This window comes from Panulirus ornatus, chromosome 10 (genome assembly GCF_036320965.1).
Source record: "Panulirus ornatus isolate Po-2019 chromosome 10, ASM3632096v1, whole genome shotgun sequence".
NCBI lineage: Eukaryota > Metazoa > Arthropoda > Malacostraca > Decapoda > Palinuridae > Panulirus > Panulirus ornatus.
Window position 1 is genome coordinate 31,988,848 of NC_092233.1, and position 22,629 is coordinate 32,011,476.

At 40.9% G+C, this 22,629-nt stretch overlaps 1 protein-coding gene across 1 annotated transcript in view; it reads right to left on the reverse strand.

Moving 5' to 3' along the window:
• The window catches only part of LOC139750880 (minichromosome maintenance domain-containing protein 2-like), a 140,015-nt gene that overhangs the window by 34,426 nt on the left and 82,960 nt on the right, over positions 1-22,629 (reverse strand). Inside the window, exon 10 of the mRNA XM_071665745.1 lies at positions 2,427-2,574. Within this exon, the coding sequence (XP_071521846.1) occupies positions 2,427-2,574 (148 nt within the window). The remainder of the gene's footprint in view (positions 1-2,426; positions 2,575-22,629) is intronic.

The following is a 22,629-nucleotide window of genomic DNA, read 5'->3' on the forward strand; positions in this document are numbered from 1 at the left end:
GAGTTGATAGAGATGCTCTGTGGAAGGTACTAAGAATATATGGTGTGGGAGGCAAGTTGTTAGAAGCAGTGAAAAGTTTTTATCGAGGACGTAAGGCATGTGTACGTGTAGGAAGAGAGGAAAGTGATTGGTTCCCAGTGAATGTCAGTTTGCAGCAGGGGTTAGTGATGTCTGCATGGTTGTTTAATTTCTTATGGATGGGGTTGTTAGGGAGGTGAATGCAAGAGTTTTAGAGAGAGGGGCAAGTATGCAGTCTGTTGTGGATGAGAGGGCTTGGAAAGTGAGTCAGTTGTTGTTCGCTGATGATACAGCGCTGGTGGCTGATTCTGGTGAGAAACTGAAGCTGGTGACTGAGTTTGGTAAAGTGAGTGAAATAAGAAAGCTGAGAGTAAATGTGAATAAGATGAAGGAATTAGGTTCAGCAGGGTTGAGGGACAAGTAAATTGGGAGGTAAGTTTGAATGGAGAAAAACTGGAGGAAGTGAAGTGTTTTAGATATCTGGGAGTGGATTTAGCAGCAGATGGAGCCATGAAAGTGGAAGTGAGTCACAGGGTGGGGGAGGGGCAAAGGTTCTGGAAGCAATGAGGAATGCGTGGAAGGTGAGAACATTATCTCGGAGAGCAAAAATGGGTATGTTTGAAGGAATAGTGGTTGCAACAATCTAATATGGTTGCGAGGCATGGGTTATAGATACAGTTGTGCGGAGGAGGGTGGATGTGTTTGAAATGAAATGCTTGAGGACAATATGTGGTGTGAGGTGGTTTGATTAAGTAATGACTGAGTAAGAGAGATGTGTGGTAATAAAAAGAGTGTGGTTGAGAGAGCAGAAGAGGGTGTATTGAAATGGTTTGGACACATGGAGAGAATGAGCGAGGAAAGATTGACAAAGAGGATATATGTGTCAGAGGTGGAGGGAATGAGGAGAAGTGGGAGACCAAATTGGAGATGGAAGGATGGAGTGAAAAAGATTTTGAGCAATCGGGTTTTTCTTGCTGTTTTTTCATGTGTGGTGGGGTGGTGACAGGAATGGATGAAGGCAGCAAGCATGAATATGATTAAGAAGCTGGAACATGTCATGGAATGAAGTTCCGCTGTCATACACAAATGGAACTTTGGAGAAAATCTCGTCTGATAATATGCGTGACTTGCAGGACTTTGAAAATGATTTTCCGAGTGTTCAAATGAAGCTGGTTTTGATGAAGTGGATGAGGCTGTCATGGAGAAACTGCTTGCGTCCAATGGCAAGTTCAGAGGGTGGGGATGGAGATGGAGAGGACTGAGAAAATTTTATTTCTTGTAAATTGTCACAGGGTTCATCATTCAGGAAGGGGTCTGAAAATGAAAAAATTCGACTGTCCTTAATTATCCCAATTTGGGAGGCCCTGAAAATGAAAGGATCTGATTTTCCTTAAATCATCCTTGGGCTGGACAGTTTGGTTGGCCCTGAAAATGTGAAGATCTGACTGTTCCTAGATTATCCCAAGGACCAGTAGCTTTATGGGAGGGAGAGTAATGCTGCCGAAAAAGAGAGGATCTGACTTTCCTTGAATCATTTCACAGCCCATTAGTTTGGATGGCTTTAAAATTCTTTGTCATTTTTAAGGATTAGAGGCAAGAAAATATTTGCCCCAGGCTCCCAAGATCCTTATCATGTCACTGCTTGAACTACATGGAGATCTGTCACTTGAAGATTCACTGGACTTAGATTCACCATGAGTTGAAAAAGAAATGCTTCCTGTTGAGTCATCCCAGTGAAATTTAACAATAAAACAGGTGTCTCAGATTTCCAGCTGATCGAACAACAATGGTTATTTTTGGTGAAAATGATCCTATACAATAGTTCCTAAAAGTGGTAGGTTAATAACTGATACCTTTAATTGTTATAAAGACATCTAATAGTAAAAAGAAAGTCAATCCAAAATAAATTCTTCAATTTCAAATCAAAGCAGCAAGGGCAGCCAAGAGTCTACACGTCCAGTTTCTCCTACAAGCTAACTTTCAGTTTTATCCACAGACAATCCTGCCCCTTTGTCTGCATTACTTTCACATTTGCCCCCACCTCAACTAACTTCTAAAAGCACATACTGGAATGATATTTGAGTATGTGGATGCACTCTATAGTATTGTATATCAACATATGTTATCAAAGCATTGTTGTTGAGATTTACTCAGGTTTTATTTAGGTTATCTCAGATACTGGAAGTGAGATGCTGGTGATAATATGATGAAAAGAACATAAAATTTTGGCTCAGACTTTCAATTGTAAGCTATGCAGACTAATAGTACAAGAAGCAGAAATAATGATACAGTGAAACTGAAAATAATACTGGTAATTTAAGCACTGAAAACTAAGCAAACAATACCTTCCTGCCATTGCAATATACACCTGTCCTATGAAAATATATAAAGGAATAAATGGCAATAACCTGTAGGAGCTGGTCTGGGGGAAGGAGTGGTTGAGTAGGGGGCTGTGGTCTTGTCCCCTCAAGTAGTGTATGTAGGGTGATCACCTCTTCTGCCTCACTTTCACACTCTCCTGCTGGTGTCTCCGTGTACACTACCAGACCAAACACACTGGTGTACAAATGCAAGTAAGAACACATGATGTCAATAATATGCCTGTCAGAAAGTAAGGCTGATAATGCAGAATCTGGGAAATACACTTGTACTTTTCAGTCTTCCCTCACACTTTCATTCATCATACATAACCCTAATCTGAACAAGGGAGGCTCTGGCCAGACACCACCCCCCCACCCTTTGTTAGATTTAGTGAAATATCTTAGTGCCAGAAAGGTACTTACAGGAATAATTATGACATAACAATTTCAAAAGATTTTTAGTTAAAAGTAATACACCACAACACATATGCAAAGGAATTCAAACAGCAACAGATGATTGGGTCCCTGATTGTGATAGTGGAAGATATCAGAAACTTACAGATAAATGCATTGAGAGTTGATAATTCAAAGAAGAAAAACTTGCAAACTATCAGTGTGGCAAAGGAGGCACAAATAATATTAGTCATGGACATGAAGCAAAATGTTTGTCAAGTCTGTTCTTGAATGTATCTAGTACTGCTTTCAATCCCTTTAAAGAAATACTTTGCCTCTTTCAGGGTAAAATGGTTGCCTATGAGTTTGTATCCATTACTGTTCTTGAAATCACATGAATCAAGTTTTAAGAGGATTGTTAATTATCAAAGCTTTTGATAATTTCAAATGTTTGTACTAGATCACCTCTTAACTCTCGTTTTAGATTAAATAGATTTGTTGTTTTGTGGGCTTGCATAGGATTTGTTTCTCAGTCCAGGATTCATTTTGCTAGCATGATACTGTACCCTTTCCATGCTGTCTATGTCTTTTTTTTAAGTAGGGTGACCAAACTTGAACACAATATTCAAGATGGGGCTGCACCAGTGAACTGTAAAAAGTTAGGATGATTTCCTTTCACTTAAATTTGAAAGCCCAACCCATGAACTGAAGAATCCTGTTTGCCCTTTTCACTGCTTCTATGCACTACTTACTTGGTTTTAGGTCACCAGAGATAATCATGCCTAAGTCATTTTCCTCATTTACCTTTGGCAGCTCAACATGATTCATACAGTACCTTACCATTTCATTTTTACTCCCAAAATGTAAAACTTTGTATTTATCAATATGTAAATTCACTTGCCATTTATGGGCCCAGTCCATCAGTTTGTCTCTGCAGATATTTAAGTTCAGTTGTAGCTATATTTCCCAGCTTAGAGTCATTTGTGAATTTTGATATCTTACAGTTCAGCCCACTATCAATGCCATTAGTTTATCTGAGAAAGAGAACTGATCCAAAGCCTGATACTTGTGGCACACTACTTATGTCTAACCAATTTTAGGCTCAACCATTAATCATAATTCTGTTTACAGCCAGTCAACCTATTTGTTATCCACTGAAGTACAACCCATCAGTACCACAAGACAATTTTTGCTGATAACTTGATGTGGAACCTTATCGAATGCTTTTTGAAAATCTAGATAGATGACATTAGCTGCCTTATTGTCATAATACTTGTTGATTATATCATAAAAGAAATCAAGCAGATTTGTCAGACATGAGCAATTATGTTGAAAACCATACTGAGATTCATTCATCAAGTGGTGGTCCTCTAAAATGTTTACAGTTCTGTCTTGAATGATGGTTTCCATGAGTTTTCCAACTACAGATGCTAAGCTGGATGATAATATTCTGGAAGTGCATCATTTTTTAATGTTGATGTTACATGGCAAACTTCCATTCATTTGGAACTTTTCCATGGAAAGTGACTTAATGAGACGAGCAGTCAGGACTTAACTATCTAATTTTTTGCCTGTGTCATTGTCCTCGGTTAAAACTTATCAGGGCCTGCCCATTCATTTACTTTTATTCCATTTATTGTTGATAGTATATCATCAACTTTTATGTAATATCCTGCAAGACATTCTTCTCTCTTATTAGCACCTACATTCAGGACATGAGTTGTGTCTTCAGTCATAAATACAGATACAAAAAAGTAATTTAGGATTTCTCCTACGGCTGTCTTGTCTTGAACTAAGTCACTATTTTCCATAATCAATGAACCACTTGACTGGGTAATAAATCTAATGCTCCTAACACAACTGTAAAACTCCTTAGGATTTCTTTTGCCATTTTAGGCAATATGCACTTCATACTGATGTTTACTTTGTTGTATAAGCCTCTTAGTTTATCTGTGCTAATTTACATACCTTACTCTATCATGTTGGCTATTGGTCTATGAGTTTCTTATGAGCTACTTTCTTAGACAACAGACACTTCGCCATTTCACCATCCCACCACCTTGGCTTTGTTTTAGAAATAGACCATCTACTACGCTTGGGAACATATGCTCCCTTTACTTCTTTGAAAGTTTTATTGAAGCATTTCTGAGATATATTCATGTTGTTTTCATTAACCATATCATATTCATATCATTCTATTTTGTTGCTGTCTCCCTCATTAGCAAGGTAGCGCAAGGAAACAGACGAAAGAATGGCCTAACCCACCCACATACACATGTAAGTACATACACATTAAGTACATACATGCCCACATGCACATATACATACCTATACATTTCAATGTATACATACATATACATACACAGACAAATACATATATACAAACGTACATATTCATACTTGCTGCCCTCAGCCATTCCCATCGCCACCCAGCCACACATGAAATGGCACTCCCCTTTCCCCTCACACGCGCAAGCCAGCACAAGGAAAAGACAACAATGGCCACATTCATTCACACTCAGTCTCTAGCTGTCATGTGTAATGCACCGAAACCACAGCTCCCTTTCCACATCTAGGCCCCACGAAACTTTCCATGGTTTTCCCCAGACACTTCACATGCCCTGGTTCAATCCATTGACAGCACGTCGACCCCTGTATACCACATCATTCCAATTCACTGTATTTCTTGCAAGCCTTTCACCCTCCTGAATGTTCCAGCCCTGATCACTCAAAATCTTTTTCACTTCATCCTTCCACCTCCAATTTGGTCTCCCACTTTTCCTCGTTCCCTCCACCTCTGACTCATATATCCTCTTTGTCAATCTTTCCTCACTCATTCTCTCCATGAGACCAAACCATTTCAATACACCCTCTTCTGCTCTCTCGACCACACTCTTTTTATTACCACACATCTTTCATACCCTTTCTTTACTTACTCGATCAAACCACCTCACACCACATATTGTCCTCAAACATCTCATTTCCAACACATCCACCCTCCTCCGCACAACCCTATCTACAGCCCATGCCTTGCAACCATATAACATTGTTGGAACCACTATTCCTTCAAACATACCCATTTTTGCTTTCCAAGATAATGTTCTTGCCTTCCACACATTCTTCAATGCTCCCAGAACCTTCACCCCCTCCCCCACCCTGTGAACCACTTCCACTTCCATGGTTCCATCCGCTGTTAAATCCACACCTAAATATCTAAAACACTTCACTTCCTCTAGTTTTTCTCCATTCAAACTTACCTCCCAATTGACTTGACCTCAACCCTGCTTTACCTAATAACCTTACTCTTATTAAGATTTACTCTCAGCTTTGTTCTTTCACACACTTTACCAAACTCAGTCACCAACTTCTGCAGTTTCTCACCTGGATCGGCCACCAGCGCTGTATCATCAGCGAACAACAATTGACTCACTTCCTAATCCCTCTCATCCACAACAGACTGCATACTTGCCCCTCTCTCCAAAACACCTGCATTCACCTCCCTAACAACCCCACCCATAAACAAATTAAACAACCATGGAGACATCACACACCCCTGCCACAAACTGACATTCACTGAGAACCAATCACTTTCTTCTCTTCCTACTTTTGCACATGCCTTACATCCTCGATAAAAACTTTTCACTGCTTCTAGCAACTTGCCTCCCACACCATTTACTCTTAATACTTTCCACAGAACATCTCTATCAACTCTTATCATATGCCTTTTCCAGATCCATAAATGCTACATACAAATCCATTTGTTTTTCTCAGTATTTCTCACATACATTCTTCAAAGCAAACACCTGATCCACACATCCTCTCCTACTTCTGAAACCACACTGCTCTTGCCCAGTCTGATGCTCTGTACATGCCTTCAACCTCTCAATCAATACCCTCCCATATAATTTACCAGGAATACTCAACAAACTTATACCTCTGTAATTTGAACATTCACTTTTATCCCCTTTGCCTTTGTACAATGGCACTATGCATGCATTCCACCAATCCTCAGGTACTTCACCATGAGCCATACATACTTTGAATATCCTCATCAACCAGTCAACAACACAAGTCACCCCTTATTTTAATAAAAATTCCACTGCAATACCATCCGGCTTTCACCTTCTGCAAAGCTTTCACTACCTCTTCTCTGTTTACCAAACCATTCTCATTGACCCTCTCACTTCGCACACCACCTCGACCAAAATACCCTATATCTGCCACTCTATCATCTAACACCTTCAACAAACCTTCAAAATACTCACTCCATCTCCTTCTCATATCACCATTTCTTGTTATTATCTCCCCATTAGTCCCCTTCACTGATGTTCCCATTTGTTCCCTTGTCTTACGCACTTTATTTACCTCCTTCCAAAACATCTTTTTATTATTTATTTATTTATTTATTTATTTATTTTGCTTTATCGCTGTCTCCCGCGTTAGTGAGGTAGCGCAAGGAAACAGACGAAAGAATGGCCCAACCTGCCCACATACACGTATATACATACATGTCCACACACGCACAATATACATACCTATACATCTCAATGTACACATATGTATACACACACAGACATATACATATATACACATGTACATAATTCATACTGTCTGCCTTTATTTGTTCCCATAGCCACCTCGCCACACATGGAATAACAACCCCCTCCCCCTCATCTGTGCGAGGTAGCGCTAGGAAAAACACCAAAGGCCCCATTCATTCACACTCAGTCTCTAGCTGTCATGTAATAATGCACCGAAACCACAGCTCCCTTTCCACATCCAGGCCCCACACACTTTGCATGGTTTACCCCAGACGCTTCACATGCCCTGGCTCAATCCATTGACAGCACGTCGACCCCGGTATACCACATCGTTCCAATTCACTCTATTCCTTGCATGCCTTTCACCCTCCTGCATGTTCAGGCCCCGAACACTCAAAATCTTTTTCACTCCATTTTCCACCTCCAATTTGGTCTCCCACTCCTCCTCGTTCCCTCCACCTCTGACACATATATCCTCTTGGTCAATCTTTCCCCACTCATTCTCTCCATGTGACCAAACCATTTCAAAACACCCTCTTCTGCTCTCTCAACCAAACTCTTTTTATTTCCACACATCTCTCTCACCCTTCCATTACTTACTCGATCAAACCACCTCACACCACATATTGTCCTCAAACATCTCATTTCCAGCACATCCACCCTCCTGCGCACAACTCTATCCATAGCCCACGCCTCGCAACCATACAACATTGTTGGAACCACTATTCCTTCAAACATACCCATTTTTGCTTTCCGAGATAATGTTCTCGACTTCCAAACATTCTTCAAGGCTCCCAGAATATTTGCCCCCTCCCCCACCCTATGATTCACTTCCGCTTCCATGGTTCCATCCGCTGCCAGATCCATGCCCAGATATCTAAAACACTTCACTTCCTCCAGCTTTTCTGCATTCAAACTTACCTCCCAATTGACTTGACCCTCAACCCTACTGTACCTAATAACCTTGCTCTTATTCACATTTACTCTTAACTTTCTTCTTTCACACACTTTACCAAACTCAGTCACCAGCTTCTGCAGTTTCTTACATGAATCAGCCACCAGCGCTGTATCATCAGCGAACAACAACTGACTCACTTCCCAAGCTCTCTCATCCACAACAGACTTCATACTTGCCCCTCTTTCCAAAACTCTTGCATTCACCTCCCTAACAACCCCATCCATAAACAAATTAAACAACCATGGAGACATCACACACCCCTGCCGCAAACCTACATTCACTGAGAACCAATCACTTTCCTCTCTTCCTACACGTACACATGCCTTACATCCTCGATAAAAACTTTTCACTGCTTCTAACAACTTGCCTCCCACACCATATATTCTTAATACCTTCCACAGAGCATCTCTATCAACTCTTATCATATGCCTTCTCCAGATCCATAAATGCTACATACAAATCCATTTGTTTTTCTAAGTATTTCTCGCATACATTCTTCAAAGGAAACACCTGATCCACACATCCTCTACCACTTCTGAAACCACACTGCTCTTCCCCAATCTGATGCTCTGTACATGCCTTCACCCTCTCAATCAATACCCTCCCATATAATTTACCAGGAATACTCAACAAACTTATACCTCTGTAATTTGAGCACTCACTCTTATCCCCTTTGCCTTTGTACAATGGCACTATGCAAGCATTCCGCCAATCCTCAGGCACCTCACCATGAATCATATATACATTAAATAACCTTACCAACCAGTCAACAATACAGTCACCCACTTTTTTAATAAATTCCACTGCAATGCTATCCAAACCTGCTGCTTTGCCGGCTTTCATCTTCCGTAAAGCTTTTACTACCTCTTCTCTATTTACCAAATCATTTTCCCTAACCCTCTCACTTTGCACACCACCTCGACCAAGACACCCCACATCTGCCACTCTATCATCAAACACATTCAACAAACCTTCAAAATACTCCCTCCATCTCCTTCTCACATCACCACTACTTGTTATCACCTCCCCATTAGCCCCCTTCACTGAAGTTCCCATTTGTTCCCTTGTCTTACGCACTTTATTTACCTCCTTCCAAAACATCTTTTTGTTTTCCCTGAAATTTAATGATACTCTCTCACCCCAACTCTCATTTGCCCTCTTTTTCACCTCTTGCACCTTTCTCTTGACCTCCTGCCTCTTTCTTTTATACATCTCCCACTCAATTGCATTTTTTCCCTGCAAAAATCGTTCAAATGCCTCTCTCTTCTCTTTCACTAATAATCTTACTTCTTCATTCCACCACTCACTACCTTTTCTAATCAACCCACCTCCCACGCTTCTCATGCCACAAGCATCTTTTGCGCAAGCCATCACTGATTCCCTAAATACATCCCATTCCTCCCCCACTCCCCTTACCTCCTTTGTTCTCACCTTTTTCCATTCTGTACTCAGTCTCTCCTGGTACTTCCTCACACAAGTCTCCTTCCCAAGCTCACTTACTCTCACCACTCTCTTCACCCCAACATTCTTCTTTTCTGAAAACCCCCTCAAATCTTCACCTTTGCTTCCACAAGATAATAATAAGACATCCCTCCAGTTGCACCTCTCAGCACATTAACATCCAAAAGTCTCTCTTTCGTGCGTCTATCAATTAACACGTAATCCAATAACGCTCTCTGGCCATCTCTCCTACTTACATACGTATACTTATGTATATCTCGCTTTTTAAACCAGGTATTCCCAATCACCAGTCCTTTTTCAGCACATAAATCTACAAGCTCTTCACCATTTCCATTTACAGCACTGAACACTCCATGTATACCAATTATTCCCTCAACTGCCACATTATTCACCTTTGCATTCAAATCACCATCACTATAACCCGGTCTTGTGCATCAAAACCACTAACACACTCATTCAGCTGCTCCCAAAACACTTGCCTCTCATGATCTTTCTTCTCATGCCCAGGTGCATATGCACCAATAATCACCCATCTCTCTCCATCAACTTTCAGTTTTACCCATATCAATCTAGAATTTACTTTCTTACACTCTATCACATACTCCCACAACTCCTGATTCAGGAGTAGTGCTACTCCTTCCCTTGCTCTTGTCCTGTCACTAACCCCTGACTTTACTCAAGACATTCCCAAGCCACTCTTCCCCTTTACCCTTTAGCTTCGTTTCACTCAGAGCCAAAACATCCAGGTTCCTTTCCTCAAAGATACTACCTATCTCTCCTTTTTTCTCATCTTGGTTACATCCACACACATTTAGACACACCAATCTGAGCCTTCGAGGAGGATGAGCACTCCTCGCGTGACTCCTTCTTCTGTTTCCCCTTTTAGAAAGTTAAAATACAAGGAGGGGAGGGTTTCTGGCCCCCCACTCCCGTCCCCTTTAGTCGCCTTCTACGACACGTGAGGAATGCGTGGGAAGTATTCTTAATCCCCTATCCCCAGGGATAATCTTTTTATTTTCCCTAAAGTTTAACGATACTCTCTCACCCCATCTCTCATTTGCCCTCTTTTTCACCTCTTGCACCTTTCTCTTGACCTCCTGCCTCTTTCTTTTATACATCTCTCAGTCATTTGCACTATTTCCCTGCAAAAAATCATCCAAATGCCTTTTTCTTCTCTTTCACTAATAATCTTACTTCATCCCACCACTCACTACCCTTTCTAATCTGCCCACCTCCCACGTTTCTCATGCCACAAACATCTTTTGCGTAAGCCATCACTGCTTCCCTAAATACATCCCATTCCTCCCCCACTCCCTTTACATTCTTTGCTCTCACCTTTTTCTATTAACCATATCATCCCATTATCACTTGTCAAGAGCAATGCAAAATCATAAGTTTGTCAGCTTAAAATGGGGCATTTTTTCATAATTGTCACATTAATCAACATTACATGCAGTGTTGAAAGTGACATCAAAAGTAATCTGTTGGTGATCATACGTATCAAATTTTTCTCCAACTTCAACATTGATAACAGTATTCTCATTTGTTGCTAGAACTAAATCTAATATAGTCTCATCATGATTAGGTTTGTCAACTAATTGGATTAGGGCACTATCAAACAAATTTAAGTAGAATCCATGCCCAGAGCTACTGGAAAGGGAGTCCCCCCACTTAGATACCAGTATGTTAAAATTTCGAACTGTGATAGAATCATGTTCATCACAAATTTCTGCAAAACGATCACAAAATCTTTTGCCTATCTCTGGTGTCTGTGCAGGTGGCCTATGAACTACTCCTACTTTTATTTTCTAATGAAAATTATCTTTATTTCTACAAAAATGAAGTAAAAATTCTCTGTGGCTGCATTTTTCACTACAGTTTGAAAATGAGCTTAAAGAAAAAGCAAGACACCACCACCTCTTTTTATTTCCCCTTATCTCTATTGAAGATAGTGTACCCTAGATTTGAGTATTTAAGGAAATCTCTATATCTGATATCTAACCAAGATTCAGAAACAGCAATCATATCATTATTCCCTTCTAATGCTATTGTCTCTAAACTTTTGTCATGTACACACTAGGCATTAACTTCAAATATATTTTAAGTGAGATTAAGACCATTTTAGAAGGGTACCTATGGAATGGGATGTGTCTGCTCCACAGGCTTTTTTTCTTTTTTTACTGAAATGCATGTATAGATTCACTAAGGAGCCTACTATAATGTACAGCAACCACTTCATTCACATGTGGTCTGTCCTTCATAAACAAATCAGATTACATGTAAAAGTTCTGCCACAACTCTACAAACTCAACTTCCTCCAGAAAACAAAGATGCCATTAATCTATCATTTAGACAATGCATTACTATTGAAGACATTTCTGGTACCAATCCAGGGAAGAACTCCTGAAATCATAATATTATCAGCTTTACCTTGGAAACATCAAATAAGCCAGTGATATCTCTCCAACCAACCCTTCAATCTCTCTTTCAGTATGTCTTTAGTACCTTTCTTTTTCTTTCAAACTATTCGCCATTTCCCGCATTAGCGAGGTAGCGTTAAGAACAGAGGAGTGGGCCTTTGAGGGAATACCCTCACCTGGCCCAATTCTCTGTTCCTTCTTTTGGAAAATTAAAAAAAAACGAGAGGGGAGGATTTCCAGCCCCCCGCTCCCAGACTTTAGTACCTACGTGACAATTATCAAGCATATTATTATTAGTGCCACCACAAACCTCCTCTGCAGCATTGGCAGCATCATCTACCTGTGCACCTAGAAAATAAAAACATTTACAGCATGAAGGGTTCCTGGTGCAGAATTCTTACAGTTGTCCTCAGATCATAAAGTCACTGATAACCCTTACTTTGTGCTCACTGTCCTTGACATCATTCAAGGCCTGAAACCAATTTCTGTAATCACTGCCATCAAAGATAAATCTTTAAGGAGTTTAGCCCCTCAGTGCACTCACAGTGCTGCTTCCTGATGTCAATTATTCACCTCCCCTGATGCACTCAGCAAGCTGGAGTTGACAATGTTCTGAAAGACATCTACCCTGCTGTTAGAACAGTTATTTTGTCAGTGTCTGCAGCCAGTTTTTCCTCTGGATCTGTCTGTTAAAATCTGCAAATCAAAGGCATTGCAAGATTATTGGAAAACTGAGTGCAAAACTTCCTACTGCACATAGATCACTCCTGACCTTCTGGCATGCTGAAATAGTAAAAAGAAATTCTATATTACCAAAAATATGGTTTAGAAAGAGACATGAAATGTGGTCACCAAACCTTCGACCTTGTGAACACTAACCAAGTTCCTTATGCCTCAAGAACCTATGTATCCTCTTTTACCATGTTTTTTTCAACTCAAGTGACCTGAACATGTATATTTCTTTTCTTTTTTTTTATATCACACCATTTAGCACTTTTCAGCACTACAATATGAAAAAGTAGTTGACAAAAAATATAGGATAAGGACAATATTTTTATTTCAAAAGGGAAAGTAATAACACAGCAAAACACTGAAAAAACACTACCTTGTGTGTTATGCCATCAAGAGCATGTCTTATTACTAGATATCCATGCAGGTTTCTCATGCACACTTGAAGGAACAATTTTTTCTTGAAGTAAAGACAATTTTGCATTTTGGACTACAATAAAATATCCTAGTATATTAAAAAAAAATAAATTTACTTTAAAAATTAAAAATGAAGAGCAAGAGTACGAATAACAAATTGATGACTCATTTGGCTAAAAAATAAAGAGAATATTGGTAGTGATTAGACTGTGAAAAGGAGCGGATTAGGATATAAGTGATGTTTGGCTAGTGGGAAACATATCAGGAGAGTGTATGGTGAAGTCGATGAAATTATCTGGATGAATAAATGGGACTTGTATGAGAGGATAATGAGTGTTCAGACAAGTAGATGGGTAACTGCAAGGTGGAGAAGAGTGCAATGAAGATGAATGATGTGGAAGGTCGGCAGAGGATGGGATGTGTAGATGAAATGAGATCGGAATTTATGAGAAAATGGGGTAGTAGAGGTGGTTGATGAGTAAGTGAAGTAATGAAGGAAAGATAGTTGTGGAAAGAAAGTGCTTGGAGAGATGGAATGTTTTGTGAAAATGACGAAGATTTATTTGAAGTGTTTAGCACATGGAGATACAATATGCAGGGAAAAGATACAATGGAGTGAAATAGGGGTAAGGTGGTGCAATGAGATAGATAGACAAGTGAAGGTGGATTTGATGAAACTGGCAAGATAGTTGGTGAAAAGGAAGTGCTTGGAGTAAGTGAGAATGGAAATTATCTTGTGGAAATATTGACTGAGAGAGGTTTATTCTTCGAAGACACATTTTTTCAGCACAGGAGATTCACAGATATGCATGGATGTAAAATGAGAGAAGAGAAGAACTAAAGGATTTGATTGATTATGTTGCAGTAGGTGAAAGGATCTGTTGGATGCTAGAGTTGTGAGGGGATTCTTTGGAGATTCTGACCATTATTCAATTCTTGTGGTGGTGAGAATCAGGGAGAAGTGGAGGTACAGCATAAGGAAGAATTGAGAAGTAAAAGTGTTGACAAGGGAAAAGAAGAATCAGAAAGACTGCAAAGGGATGCAGTCATGTGTGAATGAGGCATATGGCAGACTGCTTGAAAGGAAATTACCAGTGGAAGTTCAGTAAAGGAGGATGTTCAGAGGCTGATAGAAGAAAGCAAAAACAGACTAGGTGAAGATTGTAAGAACGATATGTGAAATGTTTGAGAATAATAAGAAATTGTACTTTAAGGAGGTGAGAAAGAAAAAAGGTGGATGTAAGAGGGAAATTTTAATGTGAGAAGTAAGGAACAGAATTTGTTGAATCAAAAGGAGGAACTAAAAGGAGGCTGGATTTTTTTTTTTTAAGAAATGATTAATGCAGGAAAAGTTATTACATGCATGGATATGAAGGATGGAAAGAAAGGGACATAAGTGCAGGGTGTTTACAGCAAGAATGGAAGTAAAAAGGGTGAGAATGAGGTCATAGGTAGGAAAGGCACCAGGAGTGGATGGGATTACAGCTAAAATGTTGAAGAATGGGGGAGAAAATATGTCAGAGAATGCAATGGATATGTAATTTAGCATGGAAGCAAAGGGATGTGCCTGAGGATTGGGTGAAAGCTTTTATTGTTCTTTTATTCAAAGGAAAAGTGCTAAGGACATATGTGGCAATTATAGGGGAATAAGTCTGTTGAGTATACCAGGAAAGGTGTACCATTAGTGGTGACTGATAGCGGGATGGAAGTAACTGAATGCAAAATAACTGAAGAGGAAGGGGGTAGTTTTAGAAAAGGTAGGAGATGTGTAGATCATATTTTTGGGGTGAAAATGACAGAAGAAAAGTATCAGGCAAAAGGTAAGAAGCTGTATGCAACTTTTAGGGATTTGGAAAAAGCGTATGACAAAGTTGAGTGGAATGCTTTATGGGATATGTTAAGGATATATAGAGTAGGGGGAAAACTGCTGGATGGTGTGTAAACCTTCTATAGAGGTACAAATGCATGTGTAAGAGTGGATAGAGAGATAAGTGAAAGTTTTGGTATACTTATGGGTGTGAGAAAGGGCTGTATGATGTCAATGTAGCATTTAAACATATATATAGATGGAGTGACAAGAAAGATGAAAGCAAAACTATGAAAAAGGGATGTAGAGACGGAGTGTGGTAGTGAAGTATGGTGGCTAATGGCAAGCCTGTTTGAGAATGATACTGTGCTGTTCCCTGAGAGTGAAGAGAAGTTGCAGAAAGTTGTAAATGTGTTTTATAATGTTTGTAAGCATGGGTGATTGTTGGTAAATTTGAGTTAAAGTAAAATAATAGTGTTAAAAGGGAATAGGGGGATAGGGGAGAAAGAATACTTCCCACGCATTTCCCGCATGTCGTAGAAGGCAACTAAAGGGGACGGGAGCATGGGAATAGAAACCCTCCTATCCATGTATTTTAAATTTCTAAAAGGGGAAACACAAGAATGAGTCATGCGGGGAGTGCTCATCCCCCTCAAAGGCTCAGATTGGGGTGTCTAAATGTGAGTGGATGTAACCAAGATGAGAAAAAAGGAGAGATAGGTAGTGTGTTTGAGGAGAGGAACCAGAATGTTTTGGTTCTGAGTGAAACGAAGCTCAAGGGTAAAGGGGATGAGTGGTTTGGGAATGTTTTGGGAGTAAAGTCAGGGGTTGGTAAGAGGAAAAGAGCAAAGGAAGGAGTAGCAGTACTCCTGACACAGGAGTTGTGGGAGTATGTGATAGAGTGTAAGAAAGTAAACTCTAGATTGATATGGGTAAAACTGAAAGTGGATGGAGAGGGATGGGTGATTATTGGTGCTTATGCACCTGGGCATGAGAAGAAAGACCATGAGAGGCAAGTGTTTTGGGAGCAGCTAAGTGAGTGTGTTAGCAGTTTTGATGCACGAGACCAGGTTATAGTGATGGGTGATTTGAATGCAAAGGTGAGTAATATGGCAGGTGAGGGAATAATTCGTGTACATGGGGTGTTCAGTGTTGTAAATGGAAATGGGGAAGAGCTTGTAGATTCCTGTGCTGAAAAAGGACTGTTGATTGGGAATACCTGGTTTAAAAAGCGAGACATACATTAGTATACGTATGTAAGTAGGATAGATGGACAGAGATTGTTATTGGATTACGTGTTAACTGACAGGCGTGTGAAAGAAAGACTTCTGGATTTTAATGTGCTGAGAGGAGCAACTGGAGGGATGTCTGATCATTATCTTGTGGAGGTGAAGGTGAAAATTTGTAGAGGTTTTCAGAAAAGAAGAGAAAATGTTGGGATGATGAGAGTGGTTGGAGTAAGTGAGCATGGCAAGGAGACTTGTGTGAGGAAGTACCAGGAGAGACTGAAAGCAGAATGGATAATGGTGAGAGCAAAGGACATAAGGGAAGTGGGGGAGGAATGGGATATACTTAGGGAAGAAGTGATGGCTTGCGCAAAAGACGCTTGTGACATGAGAAGCATGGGAAGTGGGCAGATTAGAAAGGGTAGTCAGTGGTGGGATGAAGAAGTAAGATTATTAGTGAGATAGAAGAGAGAGGTGTTTGGACAATTTTTGCAAGGAAATAGTGCAAATGACTGAGAGATGTATAAAAGAAAGTGGCAAGAGGTCAAGAGAAAGGTGCAAGAGGTGAAAAAGAGGGCAAATGAGAGTTGGAATGAGAGAGTATCATTAAATTTTAGGGAGAATAAAAAGACGTTTTGGAAGGAGGTAAATAAAGTGTGTAAGACAAGAGAACAAATGGGAACATCAGTGAAGGGGGCTAATGGGGAAGTAATAACAAGTATTGGTGATGTGAGGAGATGGATTGAGTATTTGGAAGGTTTGTTTGAATGTGTTAGATGACAGGAGTGGCAGATATAGGGTTTTTGGTCAAGGTGGTATGCGAAGTGAGAGGATCAAGGAGAATGATTTGGTAAAGAGAGAAGAGGTAGTAAAAGCTTTGCGAAAGATGAAAGCCGGCAAGGCGGCGGGTTTGGATGGTACTGCAGTGGAATTTACCAAAAAAAGGAGTGACTATGTTGTTGACTGGTTGGTGAGGATATACAATGTATGTATGGCTCATGGTGAAGTGCCTGAGGAATGGCAGAATGCATGCATAGTGCCATCGTACAAAGGCAAATGGGATAAAAGTGAGTGCTTAAATTACAGAGGTATAAGTTTGTTGAGTATTCCTGGGAAATTATATGGGAGAGCATTAATTGAGAGAGTGAAGGCATGTACAGGGCATCAGATCGGGGAAGAGCAGTGTGATTTCAGAAGTGGTAGAGGATGTGTAGATCAGGTGTTTGCTTTGAAGAATGTATGTGAGAAATACTTAGAAAAAACAAATGGATTTGTATGTAGCATTTATGGATCTGGAGAAGGTATATGATAAGAGTTGATAAAGATGCTCTGTGGAAGGTATTAAGAGTATATGGTGTGGGAGGCAAGTTGCTGGAGGCAGTGGAAAGTTTTTATCGAGGATGTAAGGCATGTGTACGTGTAGGAAGAGAGGAAAATGATTGGTTCTCAGTGAATGTCGGTTTGCAACAGGGGTGCGTGATGTCTCCATGGGTGTTTAATTTGTTTATGGATGGGGTTGTTAGGAAGGTGAATGCAAGACTGTTGGAGAGAGGGGCAAATATGCAGTCTGTTGTGGATGAGAGGGCTTGGGAAGTGAGTCAGTTGTTCGCTGATGATACAGCAATGGTGGCTGATTCAGGTGAGAAATTGCAGAAGTTGGTGACTGAGTTTGGTAAAGTGTGTGAAAGAAGAAAGCTGAGAGTAGACGTGAACAGGAGCAAGGTTATTAGGTACAGAAGGGTTTAGGGACAAGTCAATTGGGAGGTAAGTTTGAATGGGGAAAAACTGGAGGAAGTGAAGTGTTTTAGATATCTGGGAGCAGATTTGGCAGCAGATGGAACCATGGAAGCGGAAGTGAATCACATGGTGGGGGAGGGGGCAAAAGTTCTGGGAGCGTTGAAAAATGTGTGGAAGGAGAGAACATTATCTCGGAAAGCAAAAATGGGTATGTTTGAAGGAATAGTGGTTCCAACAATGTTATATGGGTGTGAGGCATGGGCTATAGATAAGGCTGAGTGGAGGAGGGTGAATGTGTTGGAAATGAGATGTTTGAGGACAATATGTGGTGTGAGGTGGTTTGATCGAGTAAGTAACGAAAGGGTAAGAGAGATGTGTGGTAATAAAAAGAGCGTGGTCTCAAGCAGAAGAGGGTGTTTTGAAATGGTTTGGTCACATGGAGAGAATGAGTAAGGGAAGATTGACAAAGAGGATATATGTGTCAGAGGTGGAAGGAACGAGGAGAAGTAGATCAAATTGGAGGTGGAAGGGTGGAATGAAAAAGATTTTGAGCGATTGGGGACTGAACATGCAGGAGGGTGAAAGGCGTGTAAGGAATAGAGTGAATTGGAATGATGTGGTATGCCGGGGTCAATGTGCTGTCAATGGATTGAACCAGGGCATGTGAAGCGTCTGGGGTAAATCAGGAAAGTTTTGTGGGGCCTGAATGTGGAAAGGGAGCCATGGTTTCGGTGCATTATAAATGACAGCTAGAGACTGAGTGAGTACGAATGTGGCCTTTGTTGTCTTTTACTAGCGCTAACCCGCAGACGTGTGGGGAGAGGGCGTTGTCATTTCATGTGTGGCAAGGTGGTGACAGGAATTAATAAAGACAGCAAGTATGAATTATGTACGTGTGTGTGTATATATATATATATATATATATATATATATATATATATTTTGCTTTCCGAGATAATGTTCTCGACTTCCACACATTCTTCAAGGCCCCCAGAATTTTCGCCCCCTCCCCCACCCTATGATCCACTTCCGCTTCCATGGTTCCATCCGCTGCCAGATCCACTCCCAGATATCTAAAACACTTCACTTCCTCCAGTTTTTCTCCATTCAAACTCACCTCCCAATTGACTTGACCCTCAACCCTACTGTACCTAATAACCTTGCTCTTATTCATATTTACTCTTAACTTTCTTCTTCCACACACTTTACCAAACTCAGTCACCAGCTTCTGCAGTTTCTCACATGAATCAGCCACCAGCGCTGTATCATCAGCGAACAACAACTGACTCACTTCCCAAGCTCTCTCATCCACAACAGACTTCATACTTGCCCCTCTTTCCAAAACTCTTGCATTTACCTCCCTAACAACCCCATCCATAAACAAATTAAACAACCATGGAGACATCACACACCCCTGCCGCAAACCTACATTCACTGAGAACCAATCACTTTCCTCTCTTCCTACACGTACACATGCCTTACATCCTCGATAAAAACTTTTCACTGCTTCTAACAACTTTCCTCCCACACCATATATTCTTAATACCTTTGGGTATGTTTGAAGGAATAGTGGTTCCAACAATGCTGTATGGTTGCGAGGCGTGGGCTATGGATAGAGTTGTGCGCAGGAGGATGGATGTGCTGGAAATGAGATGTTTGAGGACAATGTGTGGTGTGAGGTGGTTTGATCGAGTGAGTAACGTAAGGGTAAGAGAGATGTGTGGAAATAAAAAGAGCGTGGTTGAGAGAGCAGAAGAGGGTGTTTTGAAGTGGTTTGGGCACATGGAGAGGATGAGTGAGGAAAGATTGACCAAGAGGATATATGTGTTGGAGGTGGAGGGAACAAGGAGAAGAGGGAGACCAAATTGGAGGTGGAAAGATGGAGTGAAAAAGATTTTGTGTGATCGGGGCCTGAACATGCAGGAGGGTGAAAGGAGGGCAAGGAATAGAGTGAATTGGAGCGATGTGGTATACCGGGGTTGACGTGCTGTCAGTGGATTGAATCAAGGCATGTGAAGCGTCTGGGGTAAACCATGGAAAGCTGTGTAGGTATGTATATTTGCGTGTGTGGACGTATGTATATACATGTGTATGGGGGGGGGTTGGGCCATTTCTTTCGTCTGTTTCCTTGCGCTACCTCGCAAACGCGGGAGACAGCGACAAAGTATAATAAAAAAAAAAATAATATATATATATATATATATATATATATATATATATATATATATATATATATATATATATATATATATATATATATATATATATATCCCTGGGGATAAGGGATTAAGAATACTTCCCACGTATTCCCTGCATGTCGTAGAAGGCGACTAAAAGGGGAGGGAGTGGGGGCTGGAAATCCTCCTCTCTCGGTTTTTTTTTTTTTAATTTTCCAAAAGAACGAACAGAGTGTGGCCAGGTGAGGATATTCCAAAAAAGGCCCAGTCCTCTCTTCTTAACGCTACCTCGCTAGCACGGGAAATGGCGAATAGTTTAAAAGAAAAAGAAAGAATATATATATATATATATATTTTTTTTTTTTAAACTGTTCGCCATTTCCCGTGTCAGCGAGGTAGCGTTAAGAACAGAGGACTGGGCCTTTTTTGGAATATCCTCACCTGGCCCCCTGTGTTCCTTCTTTTGGAAAATAAAAAAAAACAAAAAAACGAGAGGGGAGGATTTCCAGCCCCTCACTCCCTCCCCTTTTAGTCGCCTTCTACGACACGCAGGGAATACGTGGGAAGTATTCTTAATCCCCTATCCCTAGGGATATATATATTATTATTATTATTTTTTTATCATACTTTGTCGCTGTCTCCCACGTTTGCGAGGTAGCGCAAGGAAACAGACGAAAGAAATGGCCCAACCCCCCCCCATACACATGTATATACATACGTCCACACACGCAAATATACATACCTACACATCTCAATGTACACATATATATACACACACAGACACATACATATATACCCATGCACACAATTCACACTGTCTGCCTTTATTCATTCCCAACGCCACCTCGCCACACATGGAATGCCATCCCCCTCCCCCCTCATGTGTGCGAGGTAGCGCTAGGAAAAGACAACAAAGGCCCCATTCGTTCACACTCAGTCTCTAGCTGTTATGCAATAATGCCCGAAACCACAGCTCCCTCTCCACATCCAGGCCCCACACAACTTTCCATGGTTTACCCCAGACGCTTCACATGCCCTGATTCAATCCACTGATAGCACGTCAACCCCGGTATACCACATCGATCCAATTCACTCTATTCCTTGCCCGCCTTTCACCCTCCTGCATGTTCAGGCCCCGATCACTCAAAATCTTTTTCACTCCATCTTTCCACCTCCAATTTGGTCTCCCACTTCTCCTCGTTCCCTCCACCTCTGACACATACATCCTCTTGGTCAATCTTTCCTCACTCATTCTCTCCAGGTGCCCAAACCATTTCAAAACACCCTCTTCTGCTCTCTCAACCACGCTCTTTTTATTTCCACACATCTCTCTTACCCTTACATTACTTACTCGATCAAACCACCTCACACCAAACATTGTCCTCAAACATCTCATTTCCAGCACATCCACCCTCCTGCGCACAACTCTATCCATAGCCCACGCCTCGCAACCATACAACATTGTTGGAACCACTATTCCTTCAAACATACCCATTTTTGCTTTCCGAGATAATGTTCTCGACTTCCACACATTCTTCAAGGCTCCCAGGATTTTCGCCACCTCCCCCACCCTATGATTCCCTTCCACTTCCATGGTTCCATCCGCTGCCGGATCCACTCCCAGATATCTAAAACACTTTACTTCCTCCGGTCTTTCTCCATTCAAACTTACCTCCCAATTGACTTGACCCTCAACCCGACTGTACCTAATAACCTTGCTCTTATTCACATTTACTCTTAACTCTTTCACACACTTTACCAAACTCAGTTACCAGCTTCTGCAGTTTCTTACATGAATCAGCCACCAGCGCTGTATCATCAGCGAACAACAACTGACTCACTTCCCAAGCTCTCTCATCCACAACAGACTTCATACTTGCCCCTCTTTCCAAAACTCTTGCATTCACCTCCCTAACAACCCCATCCATAAACAAATTGAACAACCATGGAGACATCACACACCCCTGCCGCAAACCTACATTCACTGAGAACCAATCACTTTCCTCTCTTCCTACACGTACACATGCCTTACATCCTCGATAAAAACTTTTCACTGCTTCTAACAACTTTCCTCCCACACCATATATTCTTAATACCTTCCACAGAGCATCTCTATCAACTCTATCATTTGCCTTCTCCAGATCCATAAATGCTACATACAAATCCATTTGCTTTTCTAAGTATTTCTCACATACATTCTTCAAAGCAAACACCTGATCGACACATCCTCTACCACTTCTGAAACCACACTGCTCTTCCCCAATCTGATGCTCTGTACATGCCTTCACCCTCTCAATCAATACCCTCCCATATAATTTCCCAGGAATACTCAACAAACTTATACCTCTGTAATTTGAGCACTCACTCTTATCCCCTTTGCCTTTG